The sequence below is a fragment of the Herpailurus yagouaroundi genome, unplaced genomic scaffold (genome assembly GCF_014898765.1).
Source record: "Herpailurus yagouaroundi ecotype Mexico unplaced genomic scaffold, PumYag 77, whole genome shotgun sequence".
Taxonomy (NCBI): Eukaryota; Metazoa; Chordata; class Mammalia; order Carnivora; family Felidae; genus Herpailurus; species Herpailurus yagouaroundi.
In genome coordinates this window covers 100,475,139-100,499,688 of record NW_024412388.1, presented here as the reverse complement: position 1 = coordinate 100,499,688, position 24,550 = coordinate 100,475,139, and the positions used below count along the sequence as shown (strand labels likewise).

The 24,550-nt window shown below is 51.6% G+C and overlaps 1 protein-coding gene across 3 annotated transcripts in view; it reads left to right on the top strand.

Annotated features, from left to right (window-relative positions):
* Positions 1–22,970, top strand: part of IGSF3 (immunoglobulin superfamily member 3) — a 93,908-nt gene extending 70,938 nt beyond the window's left edge. For all 3 annotated transcript variants that reach the window (XM_040471425.1, XM_040471424.1, XM_040471427.1), the window contains 4 exons: positions 9,933–10,343; positions 13,779–14,186; positions 17,558–18,028; positions 19,776–22,970. In XM_040471425.1, the coding sequence (XP_040327359.1) occupies positions 9,933–10,343; positions 13,779–14,186; positions 17,558–18,028; positions 19,776–20,026 (1,541 nt within the window). In that variant the 3' untranslated portion in view covers positions 20,027–22,970. The remainder of the gene's footprint in view (positions 1–9,932; positions 10,344–13,778; positions 14,187–17,557; positions 18,029–19,775) is intronic.
* Positions 22,971–24,550: the final 1,580 nt, after the last annotated feature.

Genomic DNA, 24,550 nt, shown 5'->3' with positions numbered 1-24,550 from the left:
TGTCTGAGTTTACCCTTGGCCTCTTCTAACCCCGTGAAAAGCCCTCTTTCGGAGGTGCCGGGGTGGCTCAGTCGGTAGAGTATCTGACTCTTGATTTCGGCTCAGGTCATGATCCGAGAGTCCTGGGATAGAGCCCCACGTCGGGCTCCACACTGAGCATGGAGTCTGCTTAAGATTCTCTCTCTATTTCTCTCTCTGCCCCTCTCCCCCACTTGCAGACTCTCCTTCTTTAAAATAAAATAAAAAATTTTAAATTAAAAAATCCTGTTCTGTACCAAAGTTTGAAACAAGCAACTTGTAAAAATGATGGGACCGTTCCTTGGCCAATTAGAGCCTGAGCCTGGGCAAGCGGAAGCTTAGGGAAGAGGCTGTGCTGCTTAAGTGGATTTTTGGGTTAATGGAGGGTTAAGCAGAGACCCCATTTTGTGTGACCCCTTGTTGTGGAAACGCCTAGGGACACACGTGCCCGCCTTACTGACTAGGACATTCCGATTGTAATTGAGCATTTGTGGTCTCCTCTGGCCCTCAGGGTCGGTGTTGTGAGCCATGGAGCCCGTCAACATGGTACCACGGCTGTAGAAAGGTGGGTTCACGCTGACCCCAGGACCTTGCCTGACATTGCCTTTTTGAACCGATTCCTAACTCCTGCTTGTTTCTATTCCTATTTGGACTCTAAGGCTGGAGCACGTAAGGGAAGGCTGAGGACAGCTCATCAAAGGTTTGAGTTCTTTGGATTCTGGTTCATTTATGGTGTTACTAAAGAGAATAAGGGAAAACTGTGTGTGAAGTTAGCTCTCGGGTGCCCGGCTGTGGGCTTAGCACTTACATTCTTCTTAACCATTCATCACCAACAGTGAAATGATGTGGATGTTTGTATCCCCATTTTGGTTTCTCCGTGGAGAAACCAAGGCCTCCCGGTGCGTCAGAGGTGTGGTAGCAGCCAACCGGCTTGGGAAAACTGAGGTGCAGCTGCTGGTGGTCTCGGTCTCCCCGACTTCCAGATGCCAGCCATTTCATTCCTCCCGGGGGGGTGGGGGGAGGATGTCCGGAGCCAGGCAGTGGAGGGCTGTCTCCGGGTCTCTGTGGCTTGCTCTGAATTGGTTTGTGTTTTTCACTGTCAAGCGGGAAGGAGCAGCACTGGCGTGGGAGGCCTGGGAGCGGCTGTTTGTTGTGTGGCCTCTGCTCAGAGGTGAGCAGTGGTGCACTTTCGAGGCCCCCTGGAGGCTGCCTCCAGAGCCCCATGGGTGCTGTAGCTGCTGCCACCGCCCAGGGAGTGGCTGAGGCTCAGAGGAGAGTTCATGCCTCTAAGTGTTACATTCTGTCCTTTATGAAATATTTATGCAGTTAGCACTTCCTGCTTTCCAAAGAGCCTCATGTTCGTGTTTACTTCCCCCCCCCAACACACACACACTCGGGTGGGTACTGCGCTTCCGTGTGGGGTAAGTGGAGGTGGAAGATACCAGAGGGCTGACCGTGTCCAACACGTGGCGCATGCAGCCCCCTTTGTCTGCACCGCCACCCTGGGAGGAAGCTGTTGCTTCCTTATAAATGGAGTAACTGAGGGGGGCGCCTGGGTGGCTCAGTCAGTTGAGCATCCAACTTCAGCTCAGGTCATGATCTCACGGTTTGTGAGTTCGAGCCCCGCGCCGGGCTCTGTGCTGACAGCTCGGAGCCTGGAGCCTGCTTCCGATTCTGTGTCTCCCTCTCTCTGCTCCTCTCCTGCTCACACCCTGTCTCTGTCTCAAAAAAAATTTTTTTTTTAATTTTAATACATGGAGTAACTGAGGCTCAGAGAGGTTCTGACTCACCAAGTCAAGTGTGTGGCGAGTGGGAAGTCGGGATTTGAACCCAGATATGCCTTGTTAAAAAGCCGTGGGGCTGGGTGAAAGGGAGACTTTGACTTTTTCGAAGGCCAGGTAGTTAGAGATTATGTTTTTGCATTCAGCTAACAGCCTCCTTCATAGAAGGAGTTTCTCCGTAGATTGCTGGCATGGAGGTCTCAGCACAGATGGCTGTAGCAGTAACAGTAACACTGATGTAGCAGCTGATACTTATTGAGCATTTCTTGTGTGTCCGTCCCCATCCTGAGTGCTTTATATGTAATAGCTTGCTTGGTTCTTAGCCCATGCAACACCGAGAGGGGGTCCTGTTTCATCCACTTTATAGATGAGCACACTGACACAGCAGTTAAATAAATTACCCAGTGATCCTTAATAAGTGGCAGAAGCAAGATTCAAATCCAGACAGGCAGTCTGGTTCCAGAATCCAAGCTCTTAATTTTATTATATTACGTATTTTTCTGGACAGTTACTATTTTATGTTTCTTCTCAGGAATCCTCTGTGGTACCAAGTACTTTTATTTGCTGTCTCCTCTCTCTGGTTTACCATCCTCGAATTGCTGATGCCCTTTAGCAGATACTTAAATTTGTTTGTTTGACGTTGGGGTCACGAGAAACCCATACGGGTTCCAGTTTGCTGATGGTATAGGGGTGTAATTTATGCTTCCCCTAACTCCCCTGTTTCTTCAGATTTCTGCCACAAGATGGCCCCTAAGACTTGGGGATACCAGAGCTCAAATCCAGTGCTGGCTTCTCTTCTTTCTCCCCTCCCTGCATTCCTTGTCCCTCAAAACACGGCTTCTTATTCCTGCTCTTACTCCCCACCCCCTTTTAAGAATATTTTGTCAAACATTCTTATTCCAGCAGAATCAGAGAGAAACCTAGAGAGTGCTGGCTCTGTCACGCTGGTCCATTTATCAGCCTTTAACTGCTGATGTCATCTGCTCCCAGAGGGCTCTGTGTGGTCTGTGCCCCAGACCGGTCCTTGCCAGGGCCACCTGCTGACCTGACCACATCACAGGTATTTGATTCATTAAAATCTCTGACTGGATGGCACGGTCGATTGTGGATCCATCACTGACCATTCTTTTTACCTGCTTCCTGTTCCGTCTGCACATCCCCAAGGAAATCTTCAAGGAATGCCATCACTCTGATTTTGTTGATTTCGCTTAGCCTGACTCTCATTGATCACAGAGTGTGACCCCCATGGGGCATTTAGGCAAGACTTTAAGCCAGCTCAACATATTCGATTCTTTGCTCTTAATCCATTCTTTTCTCTTTTAATTTCAAAGCATCGCTTTGCTTCCTTCTGATTTTCTTTAGCACCAAAAGCACCCTCCAATTACACATCCCTAAAGACGGAAGCAATATGGGAAATGTCAACACTCACTTTCCAAACGTTTACGACCCTCTCCTGGTCTGGCTATTAAATATTGCACATTCAGATTGACAAAGCAATAAACAAGCTTCCAGGAGGACAGCCTCCAGTGCAGAAAGCCGACTTGTCAGTGGGTGTATTCTGCTGGGATTTACTGATGGGTAGTCAGGATGAATATTTAATACCCTCCCTCTGGATGCTGCCAAATCCGTTTTCTCCAATTTCTTATTGCTGACCTGGCAGATTGGGCGAGCTGAGGGCTTTTTCTTTGACTTGCACGGGTCCCGGGCATGTGAACTGTGGCTGTCCTTGTCACAGTCTGATAAGTGACAGGCTGCCTCATCCCAAGTGGGATTGGCCCCTACTTTCTTTCAGGAGAACCTGGGGTTCCCCTCCCAGGCCACGAGCCTGTGGCTTCTGCCTGCTAACTGCTCAGAGACAGTGAGCATGAGTGCCAGGGCGCCTAGAGGAGTCCCCAGCACCCACCCCCAAGCCTCCAGGCCTCGTTGTCATGGTGACGCCAAGTGTACCAATTGGCAGGCCCTGCGTAAAGGGTCACCGCTGTGTCTGCAGACAGGTGAGACAGGGCATGTCTGGGTTACCCCGAATTAGCTCTTTCTGCTTCTAAACCTTTGCTACTTTTCTCCTTGCTCCTTCCTCCCACTGCTGCCCACAAGCACATTTGAGCACCTACTGTGTGCCCGTTTCCATGCTGCAGCTGCAGACTCCAGTCCCTGCCTGGAAGGCTGTCCTGAGGGCCTGGGAGGAGGGAAGCACAGGGAAGAGTCACAGGGGTGCAAGAGAGCCAGCCTGGGGTATGACCGATGGGCTCAGGGAGGGAATCGGCATGTGTGGGGGCGGGCAGTGGGACGTTTCCAGCTCAGAACAGAGTGTGTGCAGAGAACATTACGGACGGAGGAAGCAGCATGCTTGTTTTGATACGAGTGAAGCATGGGGTCAGGGAGGGGTTTGTCCCCAGGTATGTTGGTGAGAGCCAAGGGAGCCCCTTTTATATATTTTTTTTAAATGTTCATTCATTTTTGACAGACAGAGACAAAGCGTGAGGGGGGAAGGGCAGAGAGAGAGAGGGAGACACAGAATCCGAAGCAGCTCCAGGCTCCGAGCTGTCAGCACAGAGCCTGACGCAGGGCTGGAACCCACGGAGCGCGAGATCATGACCTGAGCCGAAGTCGGACGCTTAACCGACTGAGCCACCCAGGTGCCCCTAGGGGAGCCCCTTTTATACACAGAAGTATGGAGGGTCACCGTATGTAATGGTTAAAAGCACGGACACACCAGGCAGCCTGACTTTGAATCCTGGCTCTACCACTGGTCAGCAGTGTGCCCTTGGGCAAGTGTCTGTAACGTTGGGACTAATAATACTTATTTCATAGGTCTGGTAGGGAGCAAGTAGTTAGCATTTCTGAAGTGCTTAGAGTAGTGCTCAGCATGTAGAGAGGATTATATACATTTGTTAAATAAGAACGTTCTAAACCGAGCAGTTAGGAGTTCCCATCATGCTCCGATCATATACTTCTTTTTATAACAATCTAGAACAGTCCCTTTACTACATGAAATTCCTAGACCATCTCACATTCCTACTCAACATAATCTTTAAAAATTGTCACAGTGCCCCAAATTGTGGAAAAAAGGATGAATTTTTTAGAGGGTGGTTCATAATAAAATGATGCGCTGTAACATGCTGTAACATGTAACGTGCTCAGGGTCGGCTACCCCGGGCAGAGGCACTGCGGCTCTGTCCCTGTGCACACCGGCCGGTGCGAGGGGCGTTGCTGTCCTGGACAGGGCGTCCGAAATCCTGAGCAACTCTTACAGCAGCACTGAACAGAGCAAAGGAAAACCCTTCCTTCATTTACCTGGCGTATAGTAAAACCATGCCAAGAAAAAAAAAAAAGTATTGTGGAGATAATAAAATGAAACGTATGTAGGTTCTAGGCTCAGGGACAGAGTTTTCACCCGTATGAATGTCCTTTGAAAGTCACATGGGACACGAGGTAGAGTTTTGTTGCATAGAACCATCCCAGACGTGGCTTTACATCTGTCGCAGGCGCTCGTCCATTAAATGTGACTAGAGCCCTTACCCAATCAATGTGACCAGGAAAGACCTGCCCACAGGTTTCCACGGCGTCCCTGGGGGCCTTGCTGCCCTGTTGAAAACTGCTGTCGTGGGGCTATTGCTTGGCTGGGAGCAACACGCTCCCGTTTGCAGCTTAGGAAGCTCTCCCTGGCGGGGGCTGAGGCTGCAGGCAGGAAGGCTGGAATGCAGGCCAAGTGTAAGGTTGGACACAGATTCTAGGGGCACAAATGGGGCCTGGCCACGGGGAGAAGAGGAGCAGGGGCTTAGGATGTAACTGCTTGACCGGCAGGTGCCTTTGCCGTCTCCTTCTCTGAGAAAGGGTGGCACACGCACCCCCATGGTTTTCTCTTCTTGGCTGACTTGGTTCTCGCAAGTTGACAAACGTCTGCTGTCCAGCCGCTGACCCCCTAATGCCTAACATTAATGATCATTGTCACATGTTCTTAATAAAGCACAGCCTCTTCTCTCTCTCTCTCTCTCTCTCTCTCTCTCTCTCTCTCTCTCTCTCTCTCCCCCCCTCCTCCCTCACGGCTTGTGTCTCCTTTCCTGCTACCACTGGCCTCTGCTCACCCCCTGCACAGAAGCTGCTGTCCCCTGGGTTTCCCGTGGCCACCTCACCACCACACCTGTGGCTTCTCTTGTGAGACTGCAGGTCGCTGGGCCTCCCCTGCGTCGTTTGTGATTCAGTGGTCTCAGCAGGTGCCCAGGTGATGCTACTGTGGGAAGGCCACGGATGCCCGCTGGGAGCCCCGGCGGGGGGTTGGGGGGGGGTGGCATCGTCTGACACGCACTCCAGGCCCCTCACTTCATCTGCCTGCCGTATTGACTGCTTGCCCTTCCCTGAAAGTGGTGCACAGAGAAGTTCTCACCTTCGCTCACCTGGGTGCCCGTCCTGTGCCTGGGGAGCACCTACCTAGTCACTTGTTTTTCAGGGCTGAGCTCAGAGGTCACACACTTTTTGAAATGTGCTGTCCCTCCCATCACAGTCAGGATTAAATGCCTTTCCTTTATATTCCATACCTCCAAAACAAGATCCCTCACATATTTATTTGGTCATCCTTTTATTAGTTTGTTTAGCAAATGCTTGGGCCACAGATCATTCAGTGCCCTTTAAATAATTCAGTAGGAAAGAAAAGGCCTTTAAAAAGTTAACCTCAGGGTGCCTGAGTGGCTTATTTGGTTGAGCATCTGACTCTTGATTTCGGCTCAGGTCATGATCTCATGATTGTGAGACTGAGTCCTGTGTTGGCCTCTGTGCTGAACATGGCACCTGCTTAAGATTCTCTCTCTCCCTCTTCCCCTCTCCCCTGCTCGCCTGCTTTCTCTGTCTCCCGCCGAAATAAAAACAATTTTTTTTTTTTTTTTTGTAATTAACAGCTCTAGCTGGATGTAAGGGAATCCTTTACCAATGGAAGTTGTGTGTGCCGAGCACAGGTACAAAGCAGAATCCGCAGAATGGGTAGGTCGGCTGGTGCAGCGGGCCCCCTTCTGAGCTGGCTCCCTCCTTCCTCCTGATGCCTCCCACCTGTTACCACCCCGTCCTTGCTGTAACGCAGCATCCTCTTCTCAAACCCACAGCACACGATTCCATTTGAGGAGAGGCCTAGGAAGGAAAGCCTCCAGATGCAGAAAGATAGAGCCCCTCCCTCAAACAGGGCACAGCTCTCCCAGCTCTGGGAGCCTGAGGTGTCCCCGGAGGAGGCGGCGTGTGTGATAGGGTGTGACTGGAGCCTGTGCCGGCAGGTGGGGAGGCAGGTGGGGACCTCGCCCCGAATCCTCTCTTCCTGCCGCTTCCTCCTGCTGACTCGCTGTTGGGGATTAACCCGGCCTTGGCCCCCAGCATCTTTCCTTTTTCACCTCTACGTTGTTGCCTCTCGAAATCCACTCACTCACAAGGCCACGTCCAGGATTTCTCAGGCTTTAAGGTGCACGCGAATCACCCAGGGATCTTGTTAAAGGCAGATTCTGAGCCAGTGGGCTGGGGGGCGCCGGGGGGTGTGCGGGGTGGGGGGGTCCCAGAGTCTGCATTTCTAACAAGTTCCCAGGTGACCCTGCTGCTTGCTGGTCCAGGGGAGCACTTCAGTAGCAAATGTGCCAGTCTGACCCGTTGTCCTGTTGAGCTTTGAACGTGGGACTGAACCCAGAGACCAAAAAGAAATGGGAAGAGCGAAAATGGATTGCGTGTTTGTGATCTAGCAGGCTCTGCGCTAAAGTCTTTCTATAGACCATTGCGTTTAACCTGTACAGCACTCCTGTGAGGTGCTGTCATCATGCAGATGAAAATTCCTCCGGGCCTTGAGGGCCCCCGGGCCCCCCATGCCTCTGTGGAGGAGGGTGGTGTAGACAGACACACTGCCCAGGGCAGTACTGGACAGGACTCAGCGGATCTTCCTAATTAGTCGTGGGGGCTGCGGTCTCTGGGCTTCAGGGAAGGTCCTCCCTGCCCTTGAGATGCGGGAGGGAATTCATAGCATAGAATAGGAGCTGACCCCTCGCCCACCTGTCAGGCATGCCCCACATTTCAAAAATGCCTCTCTTTCCAGCTTTTCAACACTTCACAATATTTTGACATGGGAAGGAAAGAAAAAAAAAAATGGCAATCCTTTGAAACATTTCTCTTCCTTGGATCCTTGCTCTGGGACCATGTGACCGAACTGAAGCTTAGTCATAGGATTCCAGTTTAACATATGCAGTTACTATAGCAATTGAGGTTTCCTTAGTAACACTTGCAAAAATAATCTGGCCCCAATTAATAATACATTTTAAAGCTCTTTCTACTCTGCACTGAACAGCCCAGTTTTCTTGGACAAGAACCAGATAATTCAGGTGGTATCATTTGTGCTGATGTAGATATCATTTGCATGCGGTGAATTGGGTTGGAAAGGAATGAAAAGGGAGATGGGTGTTCTAAGTATTGCCGGAATCCGATCTGAAAAGTCGACTGGCAAGCTCGTGTGCATCCAGTTTGCTGAGCTTGGAAGCTAACTGGTAAACCCTGCCCAGGATTCCTGGCGTGCCCTGGAGGACTCTGTGTGTTTGAAGAAGGGAGAACGCGGGAGACTGGGCTCCAACAAAAGACGAAACCAGAAGGGTGGGCCGTGGGACCCGGGAGTCCTCTCATGTTGGTGCGTTCTTGATGGCTTGAGAAGGTCTGTGGGGACGTGAGTTCAGCCAGCAGTCCTTTGTGAAGAGTGTCACCCAATTCACCACTGAGTTTCTTGTCCCTAGAGTGGCTTTTGTAGTAATGGCGTTGGGTATCAGGTCCCGCCATCCGCAACGTTTGTGCGGGACCAGGGCATCCAAGTGACTGTCTGGGGCTTTCAGAAATTTGAGTTGGGGTGTGAAAAGGTGCTTGCACTGATAGCTCCCCAGGAGGAATTCAGAGTTACATCTTCTTCCTTTTTTAAAACTTTTTCAGTACGGAGAGGATGGTCGGTAGCGGGAAAGCAGAGCCAAGTGTAATAAAGATGGAGTGGGTATGATCGCAGATTACCTACGTCAGATATATGTCATTCGACCTTGGCTTCCTGCCACCTCAAAGGCGAGCATAGCCATTAATTAGCAGGCAGGGTGGCACTCCGGAGTCTGCCCTCCCTTCCGGTTTTGGAGCAGGGTGGAGAGGGGAAGGACACTGGCGGTGGCTACGTTCTGTCCCATTGCTCGGCATTTCCTTCTCTGCCCTCTCCCTCTCTCTGCCCCCAGGAAGATCACCCCGGCAATCCCCGAACTACCTGCTACCATATTTCTCTCACATGCTCTCCCCCCACATATCCCAGCAGACACTGATTGAGTGCTTTTCCATAGCCCAGGTGCTGTGCCAGGCTCTGGGGGTGCAGTGACGAGAACATCCCCTAGGCAGGACAGTGTTCTTCAGGGCATCCCTAGCACTTATTAGATTCAGGAGGGGCACACTCAAAATACTTGCAGACTGCAAGGGAAAAGCTTGATCTCTACCCACAGGGCGCTCAGAGGCTAGGGTGGAAGAGAGACTAAGGAAAAACTTCCAGAAGATATGTAGAAGACGTGGTGCCAGGGCAGAGAGGGGCTGCTGGCCCAGTAGGATGGGAGGGAAAGAGGGGGCATGGAAGGACGAGGGCACAGAAGGATCGGGGGTGTGGAGGGAGATGGTGGAAGGACATAGGCAGAGAGGACACCTGAGCAGAGACCAGAGCTCAAGGAGGAGGTGCAGGGGGCTGGGGAGGGGTGGGGGCGCTGGAGGGGTGAGTCACTGAGATGAGTGAGGACAGTTGGGTAAGAGCCAAATCCTGGAGGGACTTTGTACTGTGAAAAGGAATTTTTTTTTTTCCTTTATGAGCTCAAGCAGTTGGGAGCCATTGAACTTCCTAGGCAGGCAAATGATTGAAGTTTCAGCTGGGTCCCCTGGAGGCTGCGTGCAGGTGAGGGGAGCAGGGAGGAGACAGGTGGAGGGATGTTGGGGTAAAACCGGCTCCGTGCAGCCTCCCTCACACCGAGCTATGCTTCGAAGGAAGCCCGTCCGCGGCCGGCCCTCCCGGAACCGTGCGGGGCAAAACCAGGCTGGAGGCCGCACGTGAGGCTGGGGACGTTCCTGGGCGGGTGTGTGCAGTGATTGTGCTGAATCGCCCCCTTTCCTTTGCAGTGACAAAGCTGCAGGTGAGCAAGTCGAAGAGGACCCTCACTCTGGTGGAAAACAGGCCCATCCAGCTGAACTGCTCGGTTAAGTCTCAGACCAGCTCGAACTCCCACTTTGCGGTGCTCTGGTACGTGCATAAGCCCTCGGATGCCGACGGGAAGCTCATCCTGAAAACCACCCACAGCTCTGCCTTCGAGTACGGCACCTATGCCGAGGAGGAGGGCCTGAGGCCCCGGCTGCAGTTCGAGAGGCACGTTTCCGGGGGCTTGTTCAGCCTCACCGTGCAGAGGGCCGAGGTCAGTGACAGTGGCAGCTACTACTGCCACGTGGAGGAGTGGCTGCTGAGCCCCAACTATGCCTGGTACAAGCTGGCCGAGGAGGTTTCGGGGCGCACAGAAGTCACTGTGAAGCGGCCAGGTAAGACAAGGGCGTGGCCGGCATGGGGTTAGTACAGAGAGGCTTCCTGGGGGTGACAGGGCTCTGTGGGGTCCACACGGGGTGTGGGTGCAGGTGCAGAGACCTGCCTGGGTGTGACGGGGTGCCGCAGGGTCCACACGGGGTGTGGGTGCAGGTGCAGAGACCTGCCTGGGGGTGACGGGGTGCCGCAGGGTCCACGCGGGGTGTGGGTGCAGGTGCAGAGACCTGCCTGGGGGTGACAGGGTGCCGCAGGCTCCACGCGGGGTGTGGGTGCAGGTGCAGGGGCCGTCACCCTGGTGCACTGTGGGCTGCCCGCTTTGTCTGCAGTGAGAGCGTCCTGGTGCTGAGGGCAACCCCAGGAAAGCGTCCTTGACTCTGCTCTTACGGACAGCGTCTTCCTTACCAGGGAGAGGCCCAAGGGGCGGCTGTGCTGAGCAAGAGGCGGCAAGGGAGGGTCCCTGGCAGCTCCTGGGTCTCCTTTTGGGTTTGCAGGTCACACCCCGGAGCTCAGTCTGGCGCCAGCTCCATAGCCAGCATTCTGACCCAGAGGGCACTTTCTAGTCTCTGTCCTCTGCTTCCCCTTTCTTTCTTACTACCCATTTCAGGAACCCTCCCTGTCTGCAAAGCGATCTGCCCCTCTGCCTCCTCTCAGACTGTGGGTGCGGCCCTCATTCTGCTGCCTGACAAACTGGGCTGGCACCTGACTTCTGCTGGAATGCTTCCCGGGGTGGGGGGAGCTTTCTACATCTGCAGGCCTCATGGGTGGAAAACCCCCCTCCATGTAATTTCCCTCCAGGTTTAGGTCTGCCCCTGGAACAGCCCAGGATAACTTTGGGTCATATCTTTTCACATGTGAAGGGTGCCCCGTCAGTCTCCCTTTCCCCTTGTTAAAGAGCTCTAAGCCCCACCTGATGTAGCCTTAAGCTCCCTGTCCATCCCTCATATCTGTGTGGCCTGTGATTTGTTGTCACTGCCTGTCCGTCCTGATGGGCGGGGGTGCTACCCTAAGTCCCATCTCCATGCATTCGTTTATATGCTGTCCTCTCTGCCTGGAACGCCCCCTCTCCCACTGCCTCTCCCCTGTCTCTACCCCATGCCCAAGACTTCACTCGACATCACCTCCAGGAAGCCTTCCATGCTTTCTCCCATATCGCCAGAGGTTCCTTTTTCGTTATAAAATACCTAATGTAACAATTATTTGTTTGCAATTCTTTTCTACGCTAAGCACTTTGAGGACAGGGCTGTGTCTTTGTATTTTCAGCCACTGGCATGGTGCCGTTAATAAATATTGATTGAATAAGGAACAGATGGCTGCTTTCCTTGGACACCCCAGGCCCTTTGTAGTTACTGTTCTCTTAGCCTGGAACAGGTTGACCATAGATCTTCATTTATCTCGTTCTTCCTCAGAGAGGTGTTTCTAGCTCATTTTAACTAAAATAGCATCCTAGTCACTTTCTTTGTACCCCTTTCTCTGTCCCCTGCCTAGCACACACCCCCACCTGGCATTCTGTTTCTTTACTTATTCATATGTAAGGAATTATAAACTGCTTATTCGTATTTATACATATGGAAATTCACTCATCATGAAATAGGTGTTATATATAGAAGTGTGCGTGTGCGTGTGTGTGTGTGTGTGTGTATTTTTTACCTTTCTGTTCCCATGGCTTGTCTCCCAGGAAGCCTCAATAAACACTTGTTCAGACAGCACATAGGACCAGATGCAGAGGCCTGGACGTGGCCTGGCCCCCTCTTTTCCCTCCAGGTGTTGTATTGCTAAGACTGCCCCCGTGCAAATTGTCACCCCCCTCAGTGGCACTTTCGGGAACCCTTCTGCTGATGTATTGCAGAGGAAGCTCTGGTCTGCCTGGTCCCTCTTGGTATTTCCAGAGACCTCAGGCCAGTCCTTGGGACTTTTGAAAACTGGCATTTGTCATTTGGCCTACACGGGTTCTCTTAGGTTTCTGTTCTTCCTGTCTGTTTTCAGTTCTGGTCACTTTGTCTGGTGGGAGGACATGATCCCCCCGCCCACCAGATGTGTCATCCTTTCCCTTCACTTGTTTGTGCAGAAACTAAGAGAATCTTGGTGGATCCTAAATTTATTGAGGGACTCCCCCCATCTGAGACTACAGACCCACAGTGAGCTCACTGGGGCAGGAAGGATGTTTGTCAAAATCCGTGTAGGGAGAGCCATCTCTGGGGAATATTAATACCATAAACAGAAAACGCACAAGACCCTGATTAAAACAACACGTTCCTCCTTTTCAGTTGAGAGTTTTTGGTTTTTTTTTTTTTTCCTTCCTCTGCTTCTCCTTTCTCTACACACCACCCCTCTCCTTTTTTTTTTTTTTTTTTTTTTTTTTTGCTGATGAGAAAGAATATGCTTCTAGAGCTTTGGGAAAACACAAAGAAGAAAATAATGTTTCAACCCAGGACAACTAGAGTTAACATCTTCACACACACACACATCTACACACACACACACACACACACACACACACACACACACGTATATGTATATTCTGGGGAGACCAGTTATTTAAAACAGTTTTTCTGTTATTTTTAATTTTTGACCTTTTAATACCAAAGGGCATTGCCTTCCATTGTAAAATACTCGGGAAGTTTTGAAATGTAAAAAGTAAAACGTGACGGTGCGTGGCCCTCTCCCTCTTCAAATGTCACTCCAAAGGTCTCCTTCCCCAGGTGTTCCTGCAGTTCTGTAGCTGTTTGATCTCTCTGGTCCAGATAGATTCATTAGGACCTTTTATGAAATTACACGCCTGTCATCTGGGTGTACCATCATTAACGACACTTTTCTCTCTAGAGGAGGATCTGATGGGCTGAGCTGTCAAGTCACTGGTTCCATCCATATCGGCCTTTTCTTCACTAGTGTCAGATCAGTTCTGTTCCCACCTCGAGAGGGAACCCGAGAAAACAAGGACTGCGGTTCCTAAGGCCAACTCGGGGACATATTTAAACTGCTTCCTCTGTAGTTCTTTGGTGGTGGACAGTCCGGTGTATTCTAGCCATCCTGTGGTCAGTTTTTAAAATTTGCTCTGGGCTTGAAAGGGGGTCTCAGCATGCCCTTTCCCGCCTGTCCCTTCACAGCCACCCCTCTGGTCAGCTGTATGCTTATGGTCTGCTGTCACTGGGTGTGGAGGCATCCATAGCTCATGCTTGTCCTCCTCTGTGCATCTGAATCAACGAGATATAAATTGGGGGACAGCTGTTACCATGAACTGCTGACAGTCCGGGCACTCGGACACGCGATCCAGGAACGCGTTATGTCTAGGGCGCTCCACCCGGAAGTGTTTCTGCTGATGGAGTGTGCCGCTGCCCTTTAGCACAGGGAGGGCAGCCGTCGGCCTGCCTTTGCAAAACGTGCATGCGAGCACCTGTTGTGCCTCGCTGCTAATGTGTCTTTCCTCCCCTTTCCAGACAGCCGCCTGAAGCTCAGCCAAGCGCAGGGGAATCTGTCGGTCTTGGAGACGCAGCAGGTGCAGCTGGAGTGTGTGGTGCTGAACCGCACCAGCGCTGCGTCCCAGCTCGTGGTCGAGTGGTTTGTCTGGAAGCCCAACCACCCGGAGCGGGAGACTGTGGCCCGCCTGAGCCGCGAGGCCACCTTCCACTATGGAGAGCAGGCGGCCAAAAACAACCTGAAGGGGCGGCTGCATCTGGAGAGTCCTTCGTCCGGCGTGTATCGGCTGTTCATCCAGAACGTGGCGGTGCAGGACAGCGGGACCTACAGCTGCCGCGTGGAGGAGTGGCTCCCCAGCCCCAGCGGCGTGTGGTATAAACGAGCAGAGGACACTGCCGGGCAGATGGCTGTTACTGTCATGCGGCCAGGTGAGGCTTCACATCCCCAGGCCCTCACTGCTTTGGGCGTTTCCCCTCGTGAGTGTCCTACTTTGTGCGCTGCACAAAATACGTTGTTTGCGGTTAAACATAGGAGCATTTACATTTTGCCTTTATAATTGTCTCAGATTTTTTTTCCCCCTAAGCGAATGGGAAATTGCACATCTGGCTTTGGCCTAAGGTCACCCTCTCTCTTCGCTGGAGTAACATTTTTCACTTGTTGCAGAACACAGAATATTTTCTCTTTAAAGAATACATTCAGATTCAGGAGGTGGTAGATATGCAAAAACTTTTGAAACAGTAGTCGTGCGGTTCAAAAAGTTGGGCTTGTAGGTTTTCAGTGGAAAACAATGGATTCATGTGCTTTAAATAGAAAATGATGAAATTTAGTCTTTCACTTCCTAATAATTTTATTGGTGCCGACGACTGTTCTGACTGCGCTGTGTGGCTTTTCTTGTCCTTACCGTTGTTCCTAAAGTGGCTAAATGCACATAATTACTCGGTATAATGATCGTTACACATTTAAATCCATAATTAAAGCAGAGGTGAGCAGGATTCCTGTGTCCTCTGCAATATCACCTCCTCATTCAAGTCAAAGCGAAAAGTCAGTGCCTCCCCCCGCAGTGGACGTGGGGCAGGAATGAACTTTGTGGCTGGGCCAGTGCGAATGCTCCGTCTTGCCCATTTTCTGAGCATCCCAGGGCCTCTGTTGGTTGTCTGGTGGGAGCATTCGTCATGTTTCCACACCTGCGTGGAGCGGCTGTCTGCCTTGGTGGGACACGGGGGCCTCGCAGCTGTGCTCACCCCATGCGTCATGGAACACACACTTCGAGAGTGAACGTGCCCTTTGTTACAGGAAAGGGCATTATCTCTCTGCTCTGTATCTTGCCGAAGCTGGACAGGAAATCACCCCTGCCTGGGGTTACTCCTGTTTGCCATGAGCTTATGTGTTTTCTCTTTTTGCCTTGCTTAGAAACTGCCGCGTGTCTTCTTCCAAAGGTAAATTGGCAGAGACGTGGCATCTGAGTGTGCTCTTCTCCCCGGAGGCTCACCCGCTTGCACGTTGCCAAACCAGGGCTTCAGGTGGCCCAGGGGCAGACAGACATTTCTGGACTGCCCACTGCATTGCAGCTTAACCTACATGGGAGGGGGAGAAGCACCCTTCTTTCTTGTGGCTTACACCTGAAGCAGGAAAGAGTGCTAAAGTCTAAACAGGGAGATGGTTTGGCCTCTGGCAGAAGGGGACGGACACGGGCCACCACATTAGTGAGAGACATGCTACAGGGAGTGGGGGGAGGACACGGGAAAGTGGGCCTGTTTCATTCAAAACACTTGTATTGAGTCATCACTAAGCATGCGAAGGAGCCAGGAAATTTACATGAAAAGTTAAGCGCCGGGGCACCTGCGTGGCTCAGTCAGTTAGGCGCCTGACTCTTGGTTTCTGCTCAGGTCATGGTCTCATTGTTCTTGAGTTCAAACCCCTGTTCATTGCGGAGCCTGCTTGGGATTCTCTCCCTCCCTCTGTCTCTCTCTGCTCCTCCCCCACTCAGGCTTGCTCTCTCTCTTTCAAAATAAATACATAAACTTAAAAAAAAAAGTGAATGCTTACATTGTAAGCATTCAGACGAGAAGAAAGCAAAGGGAGAGTAGGTGGGGAAGAGGCCCTTCCGGGGTCTCTGCCATCTTGCCATTGCATGACATCACATTGGCCAGCCGCTGGGAGCTTTGGGACACCAGCTTGGTAGGCTCTGCAGGGCGAAGGTGCCCTAGGATGTGCCTTAATCTGTAGGATTCCTCTCTGATGGCTCAGGACACAGTCAGCCGTGATCTCTGGAAGGATAAACCGGCGTGCAAGGGAGCAGGAGTCTCTATGATAGGGTATTCTCCACCCTGCCACATTGCCTTCCAGCATGTTCTCCCCCACCGGTGCTGGGCCGAGGCACTCTTCCCACCACCTGTACCCAGGTCCTGAGCTTTCAGGTGCCCGTGACGCACACCAAGATTCTGGATGGGGGTGTACGGCGGCTTGGCAGAGCCCCACAAAGGTGGGGGCGCCCAGCTTTGTGTTCACCTGTGAGCGACATGAAGCCAATTCATTGAAAGCCCAGGACAGTACCTGGGAAGTGGTCCTATTTGGTCTTTATCCAAGCAGAATCCGATTTGGTATCTCTGCTTTTGTGGCTGTTATGTTGGCATGTTTTGCGAGCATTTCATCAACAGGGCCAAACAGGCCATTTAGGAGGGAGGGAACGGATTATTTGTTGAGTACCTACCCCAGTGAGCCAAACAAAGGCAGGGGGGAGGCAGCAAAATGAAGATAGAGATTATAGCTGCCCGGTGGTGTCTGTGAGGTCTGACTCACCTGCTTGGGCAACCTCTCCACGGCTGTTTTGTGTCTCCAATCTCTGTCGGGAAGATGCTGTCCGGGACATCCTTCTGGGGTCTGTGCTCAAGGTGAGGGGCACTTTCGGGTCTGTTGTCTATGGCTGGGCTTCAGTCCTTGGAGAATACTTACCTCCTCGGTTCCCTGGGGCATAGGTAACCATCTACACGCACACGGTTTAAACTCCAGAACTGCTGAAGGGTGAATTCCTTGTGCAGGGTTGCCATAACAAATTAGTGTAAGCTCCGTAGCTTAAAACAACAAAAATTTATTGTCTGATGGTTCTGGAGGCTAGTGGTCTAGAAGCAAATTATCAGCAGGGCCAGGCTTCCCCCACTGAAGTTTCTAGGGAAGAATCCTTCTTTGCCTCTTCCAGCTTCTCTGTGGTCCCAAGTATTCCCTGGCTTGTGGCTGCATTGCCCCAGTTCACACGGCCTTCTCTCTGTGTGGCCCCTTCTCTTCTCATCAGGACACCGGTCGTTGCATGTAGTGCCCACCCTAAATCCAGTAGGAGTTCATCACACCTGCAAAGACTTTATTTCCAAATAAGGTCACATTCTGAAGTTCCAGATAGGCATGAATCTTGGGGTTGGGGGGACCCTTCAGCCACTGCAAGAGGTTACAGTGAAAGTAAGTGTCCCTTCCTCCCCGGATTCCCATGAGCAGCCGTGTTACCACCTCTTGTGAGTTCTTCCACAGATATTTTGTGCAAATGTAACCAAATCCACGTGTCCAAACAAAACACATTTTCTTCTGCATACAGTGGCACACAGGGTGCACAGCTCTCCTGTAGTCTAGCCATCTTCCTTGGGCCCTTCCTCATCTCTGCCACGTACTACTGCCTTACTCCTTCCAGTAGTAGTTGTGTATTGTATGTTACTGTGTTACTAGAGTGTATTTGGTGATGGACACACGGGTTGTTTTGAGCAGAGAAACTAAAACAGCCTTTTCCTCCTCTTTTGCCCCTCACCTCCCCTAGACGCTGCCCTGCAGGTGGACACGGTGGTCCCCAATGCCACGGTGTCCGAGAAGGCAGCTTTCCAGTTGGACTGTAGCATCGTTTCTCGATCAAGTCAGGACTCCCATTTTGCCGTGGCCTGGTACTCTCTGAGGACTAAAGCTGGAGGGGAAAGGGGAGGCCCTGGCCTGGGAGAACAGGAGGAGGAGGAGGGGGACGAGGAGGAAGAAGAGGACCTCACAGAGCGGACGGCCCTGCTGAGCGTGGGCCCGGATGCTGTCTTTGGCCCAGAAGGCAGCCCGTGGGAGGGCCGGCTTCGCTTCCAGAGGCTCTCCCCCTTGCTCTACCGGCTCACCGTGCTGCAGGCCAGCCCCCGGGACACGGGGAACTACTCGTGCCGCGTGGAGGAGTGGTTGCCCGGCCCCCAGAAGGAATGGTACCGGCTGACGGAGGAGGAGTCGGCCCCCATCGGCATCCGTGTTCTGGACACAAGTGAGTTTTCCCAGGTTACAGGGGAAGGAGGTCCCTGCTGGTTCCAACTGTTGATTCCAGCGGTCTGGGAGAATGAAATCAGAGCTCGATTATGGCTCAGTAAGTGGTTTTCCCACCTGTCCCAGGCAGACCGGCTTTGAAACACCAGTTTGTGGAATTGACCCTTGACTGCCCCACGTGGGTAGGAATTAAAGTGATCACAAGCCTGATGTCCCACCAGATTCTATTTTAGTGAGAGCTCATCGTCCAAGTATATTGGTAGGTGTTACTGGTGGCTCCATAGCCAGCCTGGCCCCTCTTTAGCCAGTTACCGTGTTTCAGACTCATAAGAAGGGAGAAAAAAAACCCAAAACAATGAAGCCTGAGTACGGTCTGTGTTCTTGGCTCATGTGTATTTTGGAGGGTGATTTCGAGGTTTAGGGGGATGTCGCATGGTTGGGAGAACCAACTAGTAGACGGGCAGTGGGTGATGCCACAGGGCATCTAGGAAGGGCTTAGCGGCGGCCCTGCTCCCTTGGTCCAGGACTCGGACTTCTCACCCGATCAAGGAACTCCATGGACAGAGACCAGAAGAAATAATGGCTGTGCTGAATAATTTGTTCTAACAGGGCACTCTTACAGTTGCCTTTTGTCAGAGCATGGGACATGGCAGACTGAAGGCGGTGTTTGTTACAGTAGAATTAGCCTGGAATGCAGAAAGACAGAATCTGCTAGAAACTGTAACTTCGTTTCCGTTTCAGCCAATGCATTTTACTAGGTAATTCTGACTTGAATGTTTGAGCTTTGTCAGCTTTTTCTTTTCTTTGACTACCTCCTGTTGATTAGATGGAACCATATGAAATTGAGGTTTTGTAAGTCAAAAGTGGGTGGAGCGGGGAACTATCAGCGATTTCATGTACTGTGGAAATCTAATAAGCACGTGCTGAGTTTTCTTCATGATACTGATGACAACAGCTGTGCAGTAGAAAAGAACGCAGAGAAAAGCCTAAATGAGACTCAGACCCCTGACAAACTAGTGCATGACCCAAAAGGACAAGGGAAGGTGTTTAGACCCGTCTGCCCACCGCGGATGCCCCTATTTATTACGTTTCATAGAACGTGGTGGTCAGCCAGCAGCCTTATTTTCTAGGGAAAAGGGCAGGTTACCAGGGGCTGGGCCCCTGCTGAGGCCTTGTGGGTCTGGGAAGAGGGGGGGCCGGTTTCATCCTCTTCCATGTCCAGAATGAATTCTGTAGCCACAGACACGCTTTTGGACACTTGTAAGTGGTCCGTAATGGCATTTCAGTTGATAATGTTAACCACTGCTAAGGTTACTCAAGTAACCATCGTCTCTGGTAAAACTGCTCTGAGAAGCTGGCGGGGAGAGAATGTGTCACTTCCCAGAGAAGCCCACTTGGAGCAGAGCTCGGTGCCAAGGGACATGGGAAACACCACCGGGCAGGAGGTGCGGACTCGGTGCAGTCAGCGTCTTCTTGTAGGGGCAGCTGGGTTCACGGTCAATAAACTACATTTTCTTAGATGACTTTCCAAGCCGCAGTCCTGGCTCCCGGTGGGAAATGGGGGTCCCGCTTTGAATGAACTTCCAGCTGTGAGTGGAAGGAGGCGCCGCTGTGAGAACCCGGCCAGGAAGGTGGTCCCCCCACCCCTGGCAGCGGCAAGGGAAGGACAGGGTGGGCTGGGCCAGGTCTTGAGGCGCAGAGGCGGGCGGTCCAGGCTCCCCGCCCTCACTGTCCTGCCTCTGTTTCAGGTTCCACCCTGCAGTCCATCATCTGCTCCAACGACGCACTCTTCTACTTTGTCTTCTTCTACCCCTTCCCCATCTTCGGCATCCTCATCATCACCATCCTGCTGGTGCGCTTCAAGAGCCGTAACTCCAGCAAGAGCTCCGACGGGAAGAATGGGGTGCCCCTGTTGTGGATCAAAGAACCACACCTCAACTACTCCCCCACATGCCTGGAGCCCCCTGTGCTCAGTATCCACCCAGGAGCCATAGACTAAGGGGACCGCAGCGGCCCTCAGCCGCGGAGGAGCTGACAGTCTCCCTTCCTGCCTCTTGCTCTGTGATCGGACGGCGGGCAGATGGCGCTGCAACTCTTGGCGTGCTCTCCTGGCAGCCAACAGTCAGACTTGAGCAACGGTCCAAGTCCCGGATCCCGCACAGAGACGGACCGCCTCTAGGTGGCAGTCGTGGTCGGTTAGCTGTTTTGGAGCAGATGTCCTTATCCTGCAGAATTAGGCTTCTTGTTTTTGTTTTTGGTAATGTAGTGAGTAGCTCCAGATGCCACATCTACTCACTGATTTATATCGTATTCTCAGATAGATGTTACAGGGGTTCTTATTCTTTGTAAGGGACTCTTTTTAAATCCCGCCGGTTTACCCTTCTTGGGTTCCGTAACGTTGCGGACGAATTTCTCGTAACATACCACCGATGGCCAAAGGGAGGACGGACTTTTTGGTGCAAAGGAATCTCTTCCAGGACTCTTTGTTTCTGCATACTTGAAAATACTACTCACGGATCAGAAACATGCCCAAACGTTTTTTACTTTCTTAACGAGACTTGAAAATTATGTGTCATGCGGGCCCAATTTGTATCTTATCTTTTCCCTCAGCTGGAGTTGTTGGAACCACTTTGTAGTCAAGATGAAAGCATTGAATTTTGCTTCAAAGAACTGTGTACGTACGGGAGGAATCCTGCATAACCCCATTAGAGTAGACGATGCCCGACTGGACTGTCAGGGAAGCAAAAGTAGGCTTCGTTCCAACCTTGCCAAAAAATTATATATTAAAAAAAAAAAAACAAAAAAAAAACCACAACTTTGTTGGAGAACAAGTCGAAAGCCCCAAACAGCACACGCTTTGCTGGCTAACCTGGACAGAAGGCTGCATTTAGCAGCCACTGACTTTCAGATTGATCAAAGCCAGTGATTAGTGAAGGAAGGAAACAAGGCTAGTTGTTGGCTTGATCTGTTTCGCAGGAGCGGCCTCGAACTGGTAACTGTGCGCGGGTGGGCTTCTATTTTAAGGTGCTTTGCCACACTCTTAAAGGAAAGTGGCCAGTGAGCCTGAAAAGGGGGCCGTGCTGAACTGAACACACAGGGCCCAAGCAGCCACCGTATGCACCCTACACCGGAGGGCACGGGGCCCAGCAGACCGCTGAGTTCCTCCAGGAGTCGGTGGTGGGAGGGCGGTGGTTTCCAGAGCCTGGAAGTTGGAGACCAGGGGAGAGATCACCACCACCCTGGAGATACGAAGACTAGGTTTTTCTTCTTCCTTCCAACTAGATTTCCCTCCAAGGTAACGGTGTCTTTCTCATTCACCATTTCTCTCTCCATGTGTCTCACTGCCGTAAGAGTATCTGCCTAGGAGAGGTCCAGACACAGCCCGTCTGTAACCCTTGCAGACCACCTAGTCCCGGCTTAGAGTCACCTCATGCCGGTGCAGGGTTTTGCCCTTCCCCTTCTTAGATCTTGTTTGTGGTCTTAGGTGATTTGGTTGTTCACAGTTACGGTGGCTTTTTATTCGAATGCCCATTAGAGCCCAACAAGGCCCCAGTCGCCCTGTTCGTTCACACTATGGAGCAGGGTGCTTACCCCCCGCCCCCCCCCCCCCCCCGCTCCTGTGCCCATTTGCTCACCCCAGGGGAGAAGCGTGCCCTGACTTTCCTATATTTTGCTGGCCAAGAGCGCCATCCCCTTTCCTCCGGGAACTTGCATCTTGAACCCCAAGGGTACACCCTGCTTAGAAAAAGCCACCGGGGATTCTGGAGCGAAGTCTGAGCAGAGGGATTGTTGTCTGTCCTGAGACGCAACAGACTCCACGAGAGGCCGTGTGGGTGCCCATCCGCATCAGGGTCTTTGGGTGCACAGGTGGTGGCCTGGGTTTTCAGCAGACGCCTTGCTGTGCCGCAGCCCAGGGGAAGCAAGGTGACGGACTGGCTTATGTAGTAGACCGGTCTCCTCTTCCTCCCCGCACACCAGTACTGTCCTCTGAGACCCTGTGTAGGCACCACACCTTAATCCCTAACACGCTCATTTCCATGTATTATGTATGCTGCAGCAACGCTATGGGGCTACAGTCAGGCTGACAGGTGAGGGAAGGAGGCGGTCCTTTGCCCCATTTCTTCATTACAGGCGCGTGGGCTTTCTGTGGGAAATCGGCCCCTGCCCTGTAGCCTGAGTGCTTGAGGGAAGATGCCCGGCTTTCCTCTGTGTGAAGGGAAAGATGCCGGAGGGCTGGGACTGGCTGTGTAACTACTAAGAGCCCAGCTTGCCCACAGGTATAGAAAAGTAGGTGATGCGCGCAATTAAAGATGTGGAGCGGTTACAGGAAATTTGAAAGGAAGAAAAGAAACCGAAGCCAGTATTTTAGTAATTTTTTTTTCCCGTGTGTATTTTCTGTTGGGCTGGGGGATACCATCAAAGGGTGAGCTTTTCAGCTTTCTGTGAAGATCCCCAGGACCTTGTTTGGCCATTTCTATGGAAATGTGTGTGGTGTCAGATGAGCGGTAATGGTGCCCTCCAGTGGCTGGGAGACCTCATTGCACATGGCCTGCCGGAGCTCGGGGCATTGGGACCAGGAGAGGAAAAATTGCCAACTGGTTCTCTGGACGTATTTACCTACGGCTACAATGTTGCATTAATGAAAAACTACACTGTGCTAGGCCCATTCCGGACACCGATACGACCCGCACCCTCTTTCATCAGGGTGTTTCTGTAGCAGGTTTTCATATTCTTTTCAAACAATGGTTTCTCTGCGTTTATTGTTGAAAAAAAAAAACAGGTGGGGTAAGAAAACTACCCATGCATGATGTAGAGAGCTGTTGATTTGTTTTTGTTTGTTTTTTTTAAAGGAAAACTATTTGTAAAATGTTGCACTAAAATGTTTTATATACACTTCAGAGACCTGTAGTAAATTATGTTGAAAATATGGCTGTTTACAGTTACTGGAGTACACGGTCCTTCTTTCTCCCCACCCCCACCCCCACCCCTCCCACCCCTTAACAGCCTCTCTTGCTCTGTGACACTGTGCCCTGGGGGGTCTGGAGTTCTGCTCCTGACTTTGGCCTGCTGGGCTCCAGGGTCAAGAATTGCAGCCTTCACCGCCACATCCTGCCCCACAGCCTAAAGCGTGCCTTTGTACAAACGATGACTTAAAAAAAAAACAAAAAAAACAACAACGCTTTCTCGACACTTGACTGTCATCTGCTGAGAAGTATCGTAAAAGGCTACGCGGCCTCTAGATCCGTGCAACACACAATACACCCAGAGTCCCCAGAGGTGGTTTCGGAATGGAACTTGTGAGCCTAGCTTTCCTTTTCAGCGGGGTGGGCCAGGATGGTGTGGGAGGAAACTGGAGGAGAAGGGGAGAAGGAACAGCAGGAACAGAGGCAGAGGGCCTCTGCAGCAAGACCACACCATCTCTCCCAAACGATGTGCTGCTGTCCTGACCCGGGAAATCGTCAGCAAGCATTTTCCAGGATGGAGGACAGAGCGGCACCGGCACACCAGCCTCTGTGCCCTGCACACCTGGAATGCTGGGATGTTTGTGGGGCCGGGCGCCCCCCCCAGTTCAGCCCTTCTGCAAAGTGAGAATGACAGAATGATTAAAGCCACAGCAGCCATACGGCATTAGGCAGAACCCATCTGTAATTCTTTAAATGGCACAGAATATGCAAAAGCAACTAGAGGGACGGTAAAAAGCAGAGGGAGGCGCTTCCTTTTCTTTTTCTTCTTTTTAAAAATCGAACCTTTCAGAGGCTTTAATGTGTGTTTCCCCCAGCTCCGCAGCCCTATCGGCAGCATCCTTATCAACTTCTTGCAGCTGCTGGCCTGGCTAGGACTTGAAATGTGATTGTTTATCCCTTGGGTATCCAGAATGGCTCCATGTTAAGCCTTGCATATTACTTTTGCCTAATTTTTTCCCCAAATGCTCTCTTTCTGCCAGGGAACATTTGAAAAAGGGAAGAAGACTGCCCCTTTACGCCTTGGGTGCAAATCTGCCCAGTGCTTATGTAAGTGAAGTGAACGGACACTTCCGAAGCAAGAGGCAGAGACAATTTCCATGTATGTGGGATTAGGGGTAGTGTTGTGCTCAGTGCATTCTGGAATGTCTAAGCTTCCTTGGGGGTGGGGGGGTGGGGGTAGTTACAAGGTTGGCCAGAACTAGAGCCAGGGTACCAGAGAGGGACATGCTTGGAAGAGCAGCCACCCCATGCCACATGAACAGGCTGAAATGAGGCCCCCTTTCTTACCCCTAGTTCATGATTATGTACACTGACAAGCTGATAAAACTGGACCTCTCAATACTGGCCACGGGACGAAAAATGTATCTACTCTCCTTTTGATGGCGAGTCCTCAGTATATGAATAGAGCCTTTTTGGCTCGTTGCGTAATCCAGGCCCACCTTTCTGAGCCACTTTTGATTCATGAAGTCGGCTAGGCCATGCATATAAGCTCTTCTAAAAATGCTTGACAGAAGCACAGCATTTCTCTTATTTTTTTTTCAACGTTTTTTATTTATTTT